The sequence below is a fragment of the Struthio camelus genome, chromosome 5 (genome assembly GCF_040807025.1).
Source record: "Struthio camelus isolate bStrCam1 chromosome 5, bStrCam1.hap1, whole genome shotgun sequence".
Taxonomy (NCBI): domain Eukaryota; kingdom Metazoa; phylum Chordata; class Aves; order Struthioniformes; family Struthionidae; genus Struthio; species Struthio camelus.
Window position 1 is genome coordinate 46398176 of NC_090946.1, and position 16264 is coordinate 46414439.

General features: G+C 40.1%; 1 protein-coding gene across 19 annotated transcripts in view; it reads right to left on the reverse strand.

Moving 5' to 3' along the window:
- The window catches only part of RAD51B (RAD51 paralog B), a 419964-nt gene extending 407041 nt beyond the window's left edge, over window positions 1–12923 (reverse strand). For 10 of the 19 annotated variants that reach the window (XR_011141501.1, XR_011141498.1, XR_011141500.1 and 7 more), the window contains exons 1-6: window positions 12843–12905; window positions 12294–12396; window positions 10611–10704; window positions 9631–9744; window positions 7771–7887; window positions 150–286 (exon numbers count right to left, since the gene is read on the reverse strand). Coding sequence is in view for 15 of the 19 variants with exons in the window: in XM_068946204.1 (XP_068802305.1) it covers window positions 150–286; window positions 7771–7887; window positions 9631–9744; window positions 10611–10694 (452 nt within the window). In the remaining 4 variants the exon portion in view is untranslated. Of the gene's footprint in view, window positions 1–149; window positions 287–7770; window positions 7888–9630; window positions 9745–10610; window positions 10705–12293; window positions 12563–12842 lie in introns of those variants that run through there. The other 9 variants (XR_011141499.1, XM_068946206.1, XM_068946197.1 and 6 more) reach the window with 4 other exon arrangements.
- Between the last annotated feature and the right edge of the window lie 3341 nt (window positions 12924–16264).

Consider the following 16264-nt stretch of genomic DNA (forward strand, 5'->3'; position numbering starts at 1 on the left):
TACCATATATGGAATAACTGCATATATTAGCAGAATGCTTAATAACTATTTTGGAAAAGCTTAATTATTGCTCAAAATATATTTGAAGGCTCCAAGGCAAAGGGTGCTAAAGAAGTTTAAAGTGTGTACTTCAGAATTATGCATCTTACCTTTCGGCACTGAATGCAGACTCTGTGTCAATGTATATAACGGCCCCATCCAGTCCTCCCATGCTTATAGGTAGCGTAGCCAGAACACTCATCATAATGCAAAATTGAGTTTTGCCACAACCTGGTGGGCTAGTTATCTAGAAGGAAAAGTTACTAGCGTAAGTTATCACATTCATTTTACCCTTGCAGTCAAATTCATCACTGCTGAAAAATAAATAATTCCTCCTCAGAAGCAGCACTACCCTTGCACTTCATTTTTCTTTCTTCACCATCCTTCTTTCTCCACTTCCTTACATCTCATCTCTGAGGTGCTCTATTCCTCCCCCCCCCCACCATTTACAAGATCTTCCCTAGAGCCACACCCAGTCACTTCCATCTCCTTTGTGCTACCCTCAAAACTACAGCAGCACAGGTGATATTCACTTTACATCAATGGCCATTAAAGCTGATATCGCCTTGAAAGCCAAGTCAGAAGCTAATTGGTTCACAGAGCTAAATCACTGATGAGGTATCATTATTGCCTTGGTTACAATCAGGTCCCACTTGGAAATTACAAGAATAATTACTTATATCCTGTGAAGTCTGAATCTGTAACACGAACCACATATACACAGTCAGATTTTATCTGCCCCAGAGACAACATCTTAACACTCCTGTTAAAAAGTAACAGGAGATGCTAAGATACTAGCTTATCATACTTCACGGAAATTATTCTCTATGCAGCATGTGTTTTGTCATTGACATCAACTCCCTATCGCCATATTTCAATGCACACACCATTTAACAAGCAAGGTAAGCATGCCAGTTTTCAGCTTTCACCTGCACTTACTCAAAGCCTACTGCAGTTAGGGAGCATCCAAATAGAATGCACTTCACTTGCGTGAAATGGTTCCAGTATGATTTTGATCCAAGAGCAAAACCACAATGATCAAAAGAACACGTTGTTTGATGAAATCCCTTGCCTCTGAGTACAAGATCTGCCTACAGCAGTAGGCCATTTTTCATCTACAGCAGACCTTACAGAGACTGTAAATGCTGGACTCTGTTCAGATAACCATATGTCCATTGGGTACTACACTGCTCTTTAAATACAATATCACATTGTCACGGCTTCTGGGAAAGGAGACAAGGACATACTTTTAATACTAAGAGGGCTGAAAAACAGAGTAAATACAAAGCTGAAACGACTTAATGCACTAATAACAGAGAGCTATGGGTCCATTTTGACCCTAGTAGGGAATAAATAATAATGCAAGATAAATGAAACCTTGTCTAGGGAAGTTACACTACAAAATGAAACTACTCCTCAAAATACCATGCACTGCCACAACAGACTTAAATCCAGAGGTAAATTTATTCAAATAATAAAAAAAAACTAACAACTGACAGCCAAAAAACACCAAATTGATTTTTGAGCCAGACTGCACGATAGTTTGGTTCTAAGTACAAACATTGCTTCATCTCAAGAAACTACAGTACTAGTATGCTGTCATTTTAAGCAGCAGCATGATTAAATCACAGAAAATTTACAGGGAAACACTGTGGGACAGCATTAGCTACTGCTACACTCTCCCGTTAAAAATCCCTCTTATCACTTTTGCCTTTAAATAAGGCCTGAAAATCAAGTCATATCAGCCAACTCACTTCAAGCTTTGATATAAGGGAAAGATTTGAAGAGTTTTGCTTAGGAGCACATGTTGGATTTAGTGAACTACTGATCAGGAATCAGCCATATTTATGCAAGTAGCAGTACCCCATCCATTGTCTCAAGTTTACAAAATATCACATCAACAACAGCTGCCATATTTTAATGTGAACACAAAGCATACATAAAAATTGCAGAGACTACATATTTTTCAGACTGCGATAGCCAATGAATCTCACCAGCTGTTTCTGCTTAACAAGTTAAACTTGAAATGAATAAGGGGAGGTCATCAATTCAGTTGTTACATTGAAGTGTTTGGACAACTGTGAGGAGACCTCAATAACCTTTGAAGTTCAAGCCCTGCCTGGGAGGTGCATTGAAATCAATATTTATTTCAGTGGTCAATGAGTTAATTCAGGGGTTAACTCAGCAGAGGTGCCATAAACATGTCTGGGGAGATCTGCATGGTATCAGAGAGAAACAGAAAATCTTGCAGTATTAGTTAGAGTACAAGGAAGCAATTCAATGAAGCAAGAGAGAATTTCCATTCCCAAAGACAATAATACTTCATCTTTTAACAGCATTCATTTAATAGACATTAAATTGGCATTTGAAATAATCCAGTGAACAATTTTTAAAATCTATACCATTTTATTATGACTTATTATTCAAAAGTTTTGAACAACACAAACTTAGTTGAAAAAAGGCTGAAGTGCCTCCAATGTAATTTAAACCCCATGCCTGCAAGAAGTTTGCTGAGTTGGTCTTACTCTAAATTTGCTTTTGAAATCAAGAGTTCACCCAGACAGAAATGTCAAGACTACAACAGTTTTTAATTTATCTCTGCCTAATAAAATATACTTTTATTTTTCAATAAGCTATATATTATTTTCCCTGGCACATCTGCAGGGTTTGGATAAAGTCACAAGGAACTAATTCTTCCTCAGCTACCCAAAGGATTAGACTCTTCAGCATCCACAAACTCATTACTCCAGCTTTCGCTCAGAGAAGTTGGCCAAAAGTTCTGACATCTGACCACAAAATTTCAGTTATGATTTAATTTCCAACTTAAACCTTAAAAGTGGTTTGGAAAAAATGGTCTGAGACAGTACAAGGCAAATCAGATCCTGCTGGCACTCAAAAAGCAAGCAGATTTGGCTGTAGAAGATACCATCAGAACTCTTAACCCTGTGGTTCATGTAATCACATTCCAAGTTTCCAGCCACCCTCACTCCTGGGTAAAGTAACAGGAAAGGGATGATTTAGCCACATCAGTCAGGAAGTAAACGCTCCAAACAGTTTTGAAGAGAATGTCTCTCAGGTTTGGAATATCTGCCCAAGAACAAAATTACCAAAGGACAATCTGCTGGTCTACTGTGCTCCAGTGAGTCATAAAGGAGCAATTTAGAATGATTAAGGTCCAGAATCACTTCAATCCAAAAAGAACATGACTTGTGAGTGTTTGCAAGCTACAGTGCAGCATCAAAGCAGCGCAACAGACACTTGATAGCCTTCTACTAAAATTTCATTTAACAATCACACTGAATATTTGCAGTGCTGCCAACCTTTGAGACTACTTCAGATCTCATGACTTTTGCAAAAATGCTCTTAATCACATCACTCCAGAACAAGGCTTTAAACAAGAAAATAATTTTCTGCTTAGTTAATTGTTCTCTGCTCTTATGCTCGCTGAGGAACTCCACATGCATAGCCTAATCTCTTTCCAGATTTAACACCTAAAAGGCAAATAAAAAGTAAAATACCTTTTTTAACCACTGCCTCTAAGTTAGTCTTCTAACTTCTGTAGTCTACCTAGTTATCTTTAAAATATTTCTGATTCACAATAATGATGCATAACGCAATTTAAACTGCTATGTCAGTGCAATGAAAGCCAAACTACTTGTGGAAAGATCTAACACTTGCAATACTAGCCTGATCCACTAGATGTCTCGTACAGACTTCAATATTTCAGTCTCTGAGCATACCAGGCATTTAAGATACCTGTATTAGGCAGGTCTCTGCATTTTTAATCAAAAGAAGTTAAAATAAGAAACTTAACATATACAAGATTTTTCAGAGAAAGATTTTAAGACCAAAGGCTATCCTGACAGAGTGCTTTCCATTTGCAAACAAGTAAAAGTTACCTAACTTCAGATATACTATTTCCCCCAATTACTTTTAAATACATTGACATATATGGACCATGACCATTCTTCAAATAGACTTTAGCAATACTCTTCCACACCTTCTGATATCCAAAAAGACTAATGTTTTAAAGAAATACTAAAAATAAAAAAATTGAAGTATTGCAATAATTAACAAAGTTAAGAAGGATTACAAAATACATAGCCCTGGAAAATTAAGCATTTTCTTTATTGCCCGATAAGCATTATTTTATACCATCTGAGGAAAAAAATGTCATCCATGCTTTGAGATTAACTGTTTGCAGACCCTCCTCTCAGATAAAAAAACAACTTTAAAGTGAATGCTTAGCTGAACTCCAGTAAAACTCACAGCATGCTAGCTATTGTTTTGCCAGATCTCACACTAGAGTAAGGCCATGAGCACGATAATCGGCAAACAAAGTCTGTCCATGTCCCAGAGCCATTCCACCTTGGTATTCAGGAAAGAACATGTCAGGTAGTTTGCACTCATAGCTGAATGATAGCTATCCTTAGGATTCAGTCAAAAGACAAACATTCATGACAACATCATTGTCAGGAGCCTTGTACATTAACTGTATGGTGGTTCCTACCCAACAGCACCACATCCACTTGTTTTTGTTCATTAGAAAAAATTATTTCAGGATCCTTGAATGTAAACTTTTACACTGGTCATCTTTTACTCAAAAATGCCAAGCTGCAGGAAGGGGTCCAGAAACAGAATGAGTTATCAGGGTTGACCAATAATCCCACAACATATAGAGATGACATTCTCATTTTGGGCACCACCTATGAGCCAGTGACAGAGGCTCAAGGACATGCCTGCATAGGCACATCACAGGAAAAAGCACATCCCTTTCTCTTTCTCCTATATGTGCAGCAGTGCTTTTAAACACCAGCTAAAGAAGCTTAATTCAGTACTTTTAGGCAGAACAAGCATGTGAACAGCCATTTCCCGTGGAGGAAAAGTCAAAGGATCAGATGGAAACACCCTGAAGGCCCTATCCAAGTCACAAATGAGCATCATTTCTTTTCATCTAATCACAAAACAGTTGAGGTCGGAAGGGACTTCTGAAGATCATCTAGTCCAACCCCCCCTCCTCAAGCAGGGTCACATTGAGCTGGTCACCCAAGACCATGTCAGAGAGCTTTTCAGTATGGAGGATGGAGACTCCACAACCTCTTTGGGCAACCTGTTCCAGTGCTCAGTCACCTTCACAGTAAAATATTTTTTCTTATGTTCAGACAGAACTTCCTTCCTGTGTTTCAGTTTGTGCCCACTGCCTCTTGTCCTGTCAGTGGGCACCACTGAAGAGTCTTGCTCTGTCTTCTTTACACCTTCCTATCAGATATTTACGTACATTGACAAGACCCCCCTGAGCTTTCTCTTCTCCAGGCCAAACAGTCCAAAATCTCTCAGTCTTTCTTCATATGACAAATGCTCTTGTCCCTTAATCACCTTAGCAGCCATTCACTGGACTCGCTCCAGTAACTCCATTATCTCATTCCTGCAGAGCCCAAAACTGGATACAGCACTTTTCAAACATGAGCAGTGCTATTTTGTCAGCTGCCTGCATGAATCACAGAATCACAGTACGGTTGAGGTTGGAAGGGATCTTTAGAGATCACCTAATCCAACTCTCCCCGTCAAGCAGGATCACCTAGATCATGTTGCCCAACACCATATCCAGATAACTTCTGAAGCGCTCCAAGGACGGAGACTCCAAAATCTCTCTGGACAACCTGCTCCAGTGCTCCATCACCCTCACAGTAAGAAGTTTTTCGTTAGATCAAGAAGGAACTTCCTGCGTTTCAGTTTGCGCCCGTTGCCTCTTATCCTATCACTAGGCACCATTAAGAGGCTGGCCCAGTCCTCTACACTCCCCCTTCATGTATTATACTCATGGATAAGATCTCCCCTCAGTCTTCTCTTCTCCAGGCTAAAGGCTATCATAAACAATGATACAAACGAAAAGGAGTCAAAACTACACCTAGCTTGGTCACTGTTGTGCTGAGAAAAATATTTTTAGGAACCAAGAACTCATCTCCTGCTGAAGGCACTATCCTTCAACAGCAGAAGGATTACAATCTCAAGGACCCTACATATCCCACTGCTATTTATAGGTAACTAAAGAACAGCTCTTTGTTCTTCAACTGAAGAAAATTCAGCAAGTCCTCCCCGCAAAACTCAACCTCAGGCAGAGTACAAGTCATCTTAAAGTTATTCCAATTTGATTTCTTTATAGTAAATTAGGAACAAAGTTAGGCCTAAATTTGAAGACAATGTGAATTCTGACAGAACAATGTAAATTCAGACACATTCTTAATCATTTTTACAAAGACCTGAATGTTGTAGATTCCTGTACAGCATACACAAAAATAAATATTCATAATCTTTAAAAAGTAATATGCCCTCATTACATAAGAGTTTAGCATCACAGGAACTATTATAGTTTAAACTCAGTGTCATTTAATTCTAATCTGTTTTCAGTCACTATCAGATTTCATAGATGATTTCTTTGAGATAAAAACCAACATGTTTTGACCACAGGGAGGGGGAAGATGTATTTTCCTCACAGTAAGGCTTTTGTAACATCTCACTTGTTCTCCTCTACTGTGGAAAGTTGACAGAAAAACACTTGGTGAGGGCTGTTAGAGTGTTCAAGGTAAGTGGTTTCAATTTGTCTAAATTCAGAACATATGAGACATAATACATATTCCTGCACTCATTTCAAGTGCATAGCTCAGTTCAGAATAACTTTACTATAAAAACGTATATATGGCTACATTGCATAACACCAGTGCCCGTCTAGCTCACGATTCCGTCTCTAATGTGGGCTTAGAACACCTGGCTAGGGAATAAAATAAGAAAAGGGCACACATGTATTGATGCTCTCCCCAATATATGCTTCTTCACCTCCAATAGTTAGTGGCTCAGCAACTTCCTGAGCCAGAAGTTGCATCTTTGTTGTTTTTGTAATACTCAATTACTTCTCTGAACATTTAGCTAAATCTCGTCTTTCCAAACTTTAGAAACTGCGCAAGTTACTATTAATTTCTGCAAGGTCATAAAGATGTCAAGTACTAAAAGATAAAACTGCTCCCTTGTTTTTAAAGGAAAATTCCAGGCAAAAAACTAGCATTGCATCCAAAAGCCAGAGAGTGACAGACTTGGTTCTATTTGCAATTTGTAGTGTTGTAATATATGTGCATATAAATTATAACATAAGCCTTAATTACCATTTTTTAAAAGAATATCTTACAGAATTATTGTATAAACTAGTTATTCATATATAAAAACTGAACACTGTACAATCACTTTCGTGCCTATATGCTTCATGCTTTCGTCCTGATTGCCCATTGTACCTGTATGAAAACTAACAACTTGAGTCAGAGTGACTCAGTGTCAGAACAAGGATAGACTCCTGACTTGGCACCTTCTGCTCTGACCACTAAACCACACTGCAGATCTCATTTTACACTTCCACCTTTCTCATTGTAAAATTCAGGTAAGAGCATGTTCTTGAGTGAAACAAGAATGTGGCATTTACTATTTCAGTTTCTGGGAGAATTTTCATTTTTCTGAAGGAATATGCAGTCACCAAATTTCTTAATTCCTTAATTTTCTCACTTACACAACACACTGCAGAAACACGCAAAAATACAGCTTACACTAATTTAAAACAAAAAACATTTCTCATCCAACACTGTTGTCTGTTTTTAAAAAAATGGGCACAACAGAGTCCAAACTGGCTGCGACTTGAGAGTTCTAGGTATGATGTGTGACTACCATAAACTACACTGAACAAGTTACCTCTGTGAGGGATCCACAGGGCACTCCACCGTGCAAGACTTCATCCAAACTGTGCAAGCTGGTGGACAAGAAGGCTGATGAGGGGTTGACAGCCCTCCTCACTGTCATTTCATAGGCCTGCAACAGGTGGGGGAAAAAATCAAGTCAAAAAAAGCTTCTATTTATTTTTAAACACCTTGAAATAGTAAGCTTCTCACATTTACTTTCATCAACCTAGAATGACTTAACACTTGCCAATAAGCATACAGTTGCAATCTTCAGTTATATTCCCCTCTTTCCCCACCACTCTTCCTCACATTTATATCCCATTTACAACATACAGAGAAAATTTAAGTTTGTTGTATCCATATCAAGCTTTTATACTATCTTTGAAATTCCACACTACAAAATATTGTAAATGATAACAAGCACTTTACAAAGATGTTTCAAAGGTTTTTTCTGTTCCCACTCAACAAGGCTTGCTTTTAATCCACAGAACTACAAATCTTAAATAAGGAAACACTATATATTTAGTTAGCATGCAGAACATTCACAGTGAAACCTAAAACCAAGAAGTACTTTTTTTGATGAAGTTTATCAGAAAAACTTCCAGTCAGTTTTACCAGTAGACTAACATAGCTCGCAAAACTATCATGAAAAAAGTATATTCCTTTTTAATGCCACAGTTTTCCCCTATGTTATGAGAGCCACTTTGTTAGAATACTATTCAAAAGTCATTCAGATCTTCTCTGTTCTTCAGTTCTATTGAGGAGAAATATACAAAAAAAGCTTTCAGCACACAAAACAGGCCAAAACAAAACGATTTGCTCACAGGTTATCTGAGTTTAGGCTCAGGTTCACCTGAAGAATGAATTTACATAATGATGATGACAGATTTGCAACATATTTTTCAATTTAACAAATTCTGTTTAACAAAACTTTTGTTTAACAGGACTTAATCCCTGTAGACTGTACCATGGGAAAAAAAAATCATCTAATCCAGCTTTCCTGCATAACACATAGTCTGAAATTTTATCCTGCTTTCAGTACTTAATCCAAAAAATTATGGTTGAACCAGAGGATCTTTCGGGGGGGGGGGGGGGGGAATCAATCCACCCATCTTTAAATCAGGAATCCAGGCAATCTTTTCCCATGGTAAATCATACTAGTTGCTAAAGACCTTCTTATAATTTCCCATTTCAAGGTTTTTTTTTTTTTTTAATTCAAGTTCCAGCTTTTGGATCTCATTAGCTATTTGTTCAGCTAGACTCCAGAGAGCTCTAATACCAAATTTCTTTTTCTACTCAGTGTATTGATACAGGTCAAAGCTTTCCATCGCCTCTGTTTTAATAAGATATCATTTCTGACACTTGAATTCAAAAAAGAAAACAAAATCCAGCCATCTGCATTGCAGCTAACACCTGTTTCCTCCTTGCACCCTCTCCCCAATTAGCCACATGCTCATTTACATGGATGGAAACATTTCTCCAAACAAAATACAGTATTTTCAGGATCACTTCACTTCTTGTCACCAACTCTGCCTAAAAAGCCAATTTGTATTGAAATTCTAATTCTTTGCTTGCAGTAATCAATGTTTCTCTTAGTTGCAGGGTTCAGCGTAGAACCAATTCTTATACACGCTGAAACGCAAGACAGAATGCCATACCTCCCTATAGCGCTCCAAACCAATTCTGCGAGCCTGAACAATCTAGGCTTTTTTATGAGGCTATAATGCCTCATAGAAGTCACTGCATCAGAATACTGTGCAATCCAACTGAGACAGAACAATCATATCATTCCCTCCCAGGTAAAAATAAAAGTGATATTATTTAGCTTTCTCTCAGACTCGTAATTAAAAACAATCAACTAAAGGTTACTTACTGTCTGCATTTTGGGAGCACAAGCTAGGCTGACTTTACAAAGAAGCTTCTGCACATTACAGTAGCTCTGCCCTGTCACTTTCATTAGGTCCAAGAGCGAAAGACATAAAAAGTCCTGAAAGATAATAAAACAATTCAGAGAGCTCAACCCAAAGATCAAAGCGGGGGACTAACATGATGCAATTTCCACACAATTAGCATATATTCCAAATGCCAGATTTACAGCTGTGCTATGCTATTCAATGCTATGCTATGCCTCCCCTACCTTTCTCTGATACCAGTAAGGTTGTATTAAAGGAAGTCTTACTCATATGTTAAAAGACATGCAGTCAAGGGATCAAACATTTAAGAACTGCCAGATATAACTGCAATAAGATAACACCTCTTTGCCTCCAAAAGTTTCTACATACCTGAAAAACATTCAGACTACATTGTGTCTTCTAGACAGCAATCTCAGGGCTAGATCTCGTATTTAGCACGCATACAACTGAACTACATAGGGCCTCTTGGCTCTCTTTAGGCAAGTGTTCATGAGAAAGACTCAGGATTTATTCCTGAATCAACCCACAACAGATAGAATAACAATACCCTACATTCAGAACTCTGATCTGAGCACAGAAAATAAGAAAGCACCAATGCCACTTCTGTTGACCATGCTCTTCATACACTAAATTATGTAATACAAATATGTTTTTGTGGAATGCTTATAAATGGATTTCTTACTCCATAAAGGTAGTAGACTGCAGGCCTCTGCTAAAATAAGGCATTTTAAGGGTCCGTAGAAGGAAAGGTAGCACACGCGTTTAAATGTTTTAGGCATCTATTGCTTTAAAACTCTATTTTTAGAAGGCAGCAGGCCAGACAGTCTGAATCGTCCCCCACTTTATAGAAAGCAAAGCTCCATACACATTATATTCAAAAACAAAGTAAACAGTATATGAAACAAAATCCTAAAAATTCAAAACAAAACAATCCTTTCACCTGACAGGTAGTGATTTGATGGCGACTCAGCCTTTCACACAGTTCCTGAGACAACCTTGCTCTTCTCAGTTTCTTAGCAGCCATACTGCACTATCTATGAGGCAAACAAAAAAAGTGTGAAAGCAGCTTGAAATACTACTGTACAATTACACCCACTCCTTGATAAAGGACAGGAAAGAAGGTACATATAGAAAGTCTGTCATATTAAACTGTTATTACAGCTCAGAAAGCAGTTATGTTAAATTAATCTCATACATGGTCAAGTATGAGGAGATATATGTCAGTAAGAACAGAATTCAGCAATGTTTATAGGATGGAGGTTCCTACCCTGGGAAACAAGGAAGGGGGAAATTACTTAGTGATGAGGTGAATAGGAACTCCTCATACTATATGGCACTAGAAAGAAAGCAAGTTATCTTTGAATGCCTAAATAAGGACAGCAGAGTATTCATAGTAAGCATTTAGCCCTAGAACATCTATTGCTAAAACACAATGCTCAGTTCTAGTGGCCAGCTGTTCAGGACGGATGTTAAAGGAACTGGAAGGACCCAAAGGAGGCATGAGAAAGACTGAGGAACTGGAAACACATTTCAGCCTGCAAGACTCAAGATGGTCTAACTAGTCAACCTCACTTAATAATCTTCTAAATAACTATTTATAAGTATTTACATGTAAATTTTTAAAAAGCACAGTAAAATCATTTAAAAAATGCTCTTAATATAGAGCTCTTTAATTCAGCCAATAGCGCAAAAGACTCTAGAGCCCAAAGCTAAGCACATGAGGACCAGAACTATGGTATAACGAGAACTATGGTGTAAATATTATTTTATTCTAAAAATGTACAAAATAAAAAACACTGGAACAAGTTAGCAAGTGCTGTGGTAAATTCAGAGTCATTGAACTCTATTTTATTTGTTGTTCTGAGATTTCTGCTTAAAGAATGTCCAATTAATTCAGAGAAGCTCTAAAACTATTTTACATAGAAGATAATTATCTGATATATTCTCAAAGTGATCCTTCTCTCCTTAAAACTAAGGCAAACCCCAGCTATTTGTATTTGTCCAGTTTTTCCTGTCCTTCCATTCCAGAAACCAAAACCACAGCAGATATAGTCAATTCTGTATGTGGTTGCTGAAAAGTAAACAGAACAGAACAACCTGAAGTATGCATATTTTCCTTAAACTATACATATGTTAAAACATATATGTATAGTTTCACACATACAATTAGGGATTATTCCTAGTATTTATTTAGCCAGAACTTTAGGTCAAATAAAAAAGGAGAAATTTAAAGAGCATGGAATCAATAAAACTTTTGGAGATACACAGCTGTCCAGATTTTTCAAAAGATACAGGCCTTACTGCCCCCTCTACAATACTCTCATCAGACAAGAGGAAAGCTAAGTTCTTGAAGAGCTTAGTGTCCTTCAAAACATCAGCTATATTAATAAGCATTTACCATATGATAACCATTAGTGGTAACTGCCTTTGCACAGAACTCATGTATTACTCCAGCAGAACAAAAGGTTCTTGAAATTGATTTTGTCACTGGAGGGATTCAAACGGATGTCCACAGAGCATTCCTGGTGCTCCGTCTCTTTCGAAAGCATCCGAACATCCCAGGAGACACAGATGAATAAGGAGATACGTGAGAGAAAAAAATAAACTATCAGTATGGACTTACACAAACCAACACTGGTACTGCACGATGGCTTCACATTATCACTTTATCTGGACTGGGAAAGTTCGTTTACTGCCTCCAACAAACACTCGAACACTAACGGAAACTGCAGAGCAGACGGGACAGAGGTGTTTCTCCCACAGCACACTCTTAATTTACTCAAATGCCAGCCGGGTTCACCCGCTCCCATCACCGCTACCAGCAGGGCTGCAGCACAGCTGCGCAGCACCCGCCGGCCTCGCTCCCGCGGCTGCGCCCACGCGAGGCACCGGCTCCGCGGCCCCGCAGACGCGCCGGAGCGCTGCCCGGCACCGGCGCCGCGGCGGCAGATCCCGCCCCGTCCCGCCCGGTCCGGTCCGGTCCCGCCGCAGCGGGGCCGCGCCCGGCCCGCGCGGCTCCCCGTCCCCGCCGCGGAGCCGCGCAAGGCCAGGCCAGGCCAGGCCGGCGGGCGCCCCAGCCGCCCCCGCCTCACACGGGCCCCTAACCGCCGCCGAGGCGTCGGGGCACCGGTCCGATCCGGTCCGGTCCGGACCAGCCCCGCGCGCTGCTGACCTGGGAACTTTTCAAAGTCTCCCACTACCGCGGGGCGCAGGGGGGTGGGGCCCTCGGGCAACGTCTAGGCTCGCGATTGGCTCCCCTCCCACCAATCGCTTGCGCCGACAAGGCCCCGTGGCTCCCGAGGCATGCCGGGAGTGGTAGTTCCTGGGGGAGGCTGGGCGCGTGGCTGCCGGGCCTGTGGTGGCGGCGGCGTCGCTGTGTAGCGCTGCTAGCGGGTTTCCACGCTGTAGTGCCAAAACGTGTTCCCTCACGGAGAAGGAGAGGAACTTCAGGCAGAGCGGCCTGTACATGAACAGTCACGTTCCTGGCAGTAGGAGCAAAGATAGGCACTTTATTTCGATCCATTTCTGAGGAAACCGCCAGGTCAAGCAGGAACTTAGTGGGAATTCAGGCTCACCCAAATAAGTTAAGAAAAAGGGTCAAGGCAAGGCAGTTTGGATGATTACGGAGCTTCATAGTTGCGGTCTGAAGAGATGAGACCTTTCACTCCAAAGAGCACCAGCCCCTAGCTGCTCTGAGCACCCAGTTCTCTGGAAATAGGAGTCGAAGGAGCCACAGCCACGCAGCCTCCCTACCGCTGCGTCCTCCAAGAAATGCCCTAGGGGTGGCGGATCTCCTGCCAGGCCCGTTTTAAAGTTTTAAGTGCTGGGAAGAGGGTTCGCATCCCTGACGAGAAATACCAGACATTCAGGATATCGGCACCTTCTGCTCAGGGCACTTCAGATGCGATAGGCCTAGCAAACGCTCTAGGACATTCCCCGTTCAAATCCACTTCAGCGGCCCCCTTCTATTTACAGTGCTCAGTTCCCTTTGAGGTTCAATTGCCAAACTAGTCCTTGTTTTCTTCTTTTTAAAAATTTGCCTACTAATTGTTGCAGAAGGATTACTTCTGCATTTATCCTAGAAATGTTTACAGTCGGTAGGTGAATACAAAAGTGTTATATTAACTTGTGAGTAAAGAACATTCAGATTCTGATTCTCATCTTCAAATATTGGGCTCACAAATTTCTGGTCTGCTGCCAGCTCTGTCAATAACGCCTGACTTTGATTCAGTAACAACAATGTAACAGAGAGAATTAGACATCAAACGTGAGACTTATATGACTTCATTGATGACTGTAGTGTGAATTTTCTAATTCACTCTAGCTTCTGCTAGAAGGCACTTCTGTTGTCTGCATAATCTTTATGGTCCTAGAAATTAACCTAACAGAAGAAAAAAATGGGCCAACATTATCTGGGATATTTAATAAAGGTTTCCATAGTGTGAACTGCATGGCTTTTTTTTTATTTATATTCAAAAAGAAATATTACAGTGAAACTGTGAAACATAAAAACACTGTAGCCACTCTTCCAAACTAGCAAACATGAGAGGCATAGCAAGAAAGATGGAGCAGCAAGAAGCTTATTATCATGAAAAATCCAATAACTATACTATCAGAAAGACTCACTGGAACTAGTGCTTAATTCGTACACTGAAAGGAGCTTAGCATCCCAAAGAAGTACAGAGGATTTAAGGAGTGGGAGCTGCAGGAAGCAGCCAATACAAAAGCAACTCAGAGCTTTAGAGAATAGCTAGGTGAGCAAGGAGAGAGGAGATTAAATGGAGAAAGAGCTCCTCCTAGTGTAGTTTGCCTTTAAAAGTTGTCTTGAGTAGTGTAAGTCATGACTGAGAAAAGCTGGCTAAGGGATGGTATAGGGTGTCTGTCATTGGGGATTAGTTTTGGTGGAAACAGGAGGGCATAGCTACACCAGAACTGATTTTTTTGGACTTATCCTATTTCCTGCTTGGTACAAGAGTAGCAGGAGCCCTACCTTCCTGCTAGAGGTGCAGGAACAAGTAACATTGCCTTGATGATTTTTTTTATTCCGCAAATGCAACGGAGCTTCCCCTACATCTCTGGGCCAACAGGCTTCCTTCCCATCTTCAACAAACATAGAATACCTGTAATTAGATGAGAGAAGAGTTTTGGGACATTAAGTGAGTCAAGCAAAACCTACCAGCCAGATGATTTACAACATTTGTAAACAAAATCAATATCCTGTTGTCTCTCCAGCAAGTTTATTGTATCTCACTGCTCAGTGGAGTTACGAGTGTTCCCCTCTTTACTTCTCAGATATTCAGATACACCTTTAAACCTTCTAGCAAATAATCATGCATCATATTCTCTGTGTAACTTGAGAGGGAGTTAATATTATATATCCAGAGGATAATCAGACAAGCGTCCGTATACACCTGTTTACTATCAAACCTTTCAAGCTGGGTTCAGTGTCTGTATGGCAGGCTGCTTCACAGCTTCCATAGGTTTGACTAGAACACTGGACGCTAGCGAATCAGGACACTCTGCCAGCAGCTATGCCTGCGCTCTGTGACCTTGGGCAAGTCCCTTAATTATAGGCTATCTATTTTCCTTCTTATTTTTGGTTTTAAGCATTTAGACTGTAAACATAGCAAAGAGCGCCTGCCGAATAGAATTGTATGTTGGGCTTGACACGGCAGGGCTCTGTTCTAGTCTAAGCCTTTAGATACTCCTGGCACTCCTAATAAGAAGGGATTTGTAAAGCTAAGAGATGATTATTTTCTAAGACTACATTAATTCACATTAATTTAAGAAGCTCCTTTAAGTGGCAACACTGGAGCAGGGCTGTTACAGCGAGACAAAGCACAACAGTAGCGATAAAGGCAATCTCACAGAGCAGAGTGCTCTACCATCAAACACACCAATTACAATCAAGAATACAACGGTAATTAGCTAGCTAGGGGGCCAGCCGATAGGGAGGTAATCTGATTTGAAGGGCACAGGATGGAATACTTACCAATTTTTACCCAAATAAGTGTTCATCAGTTAGTTAAGTCTGCAATGCTCCAGAATTTAAACAGTAATAGCAAAACATTTTCCTTTCTGAAAAGGAATTCACAAAACAGTTTCTTCCTCTAACCCGAGACAGACTTTTGTGACCACCTTCAGAAAACAGTTTAAGAGTTTTGCATTCTGGAACATTTCAGACCATTCACTTAATTTCTAGAAGAGCCTCAGACATGAGGTTGACTACCTCTGATATTGACTACCTTCCTCAGGCTAATTACTGTTTTCTAATAATGATTGCCTTAAAATTAGCAGTGTTCCCCCTACCCCTGTTGAAGAAAGGTGTCTCCCCAAAAGAGTTCACTGTAGGAGAGCATGTCAACAACTCTGTCTCAAAAGAGTAATTCAGATGTTTGGAGCAATGCAGAAGCAGGCAAACATAGGCAAAACATCAATGTTCAGTCACAAAACGCACAGAACAGCCCAAAGGTGGGGCCATTCCCCACCTTATGCTTGCTGGCTATAGTCTAATTAGCCTAATATAATCAATTCCTTGGAAATATCTACCTGATGCCTAACACATTCCTTACAAAGCATGTGCTCTTAAGGCTG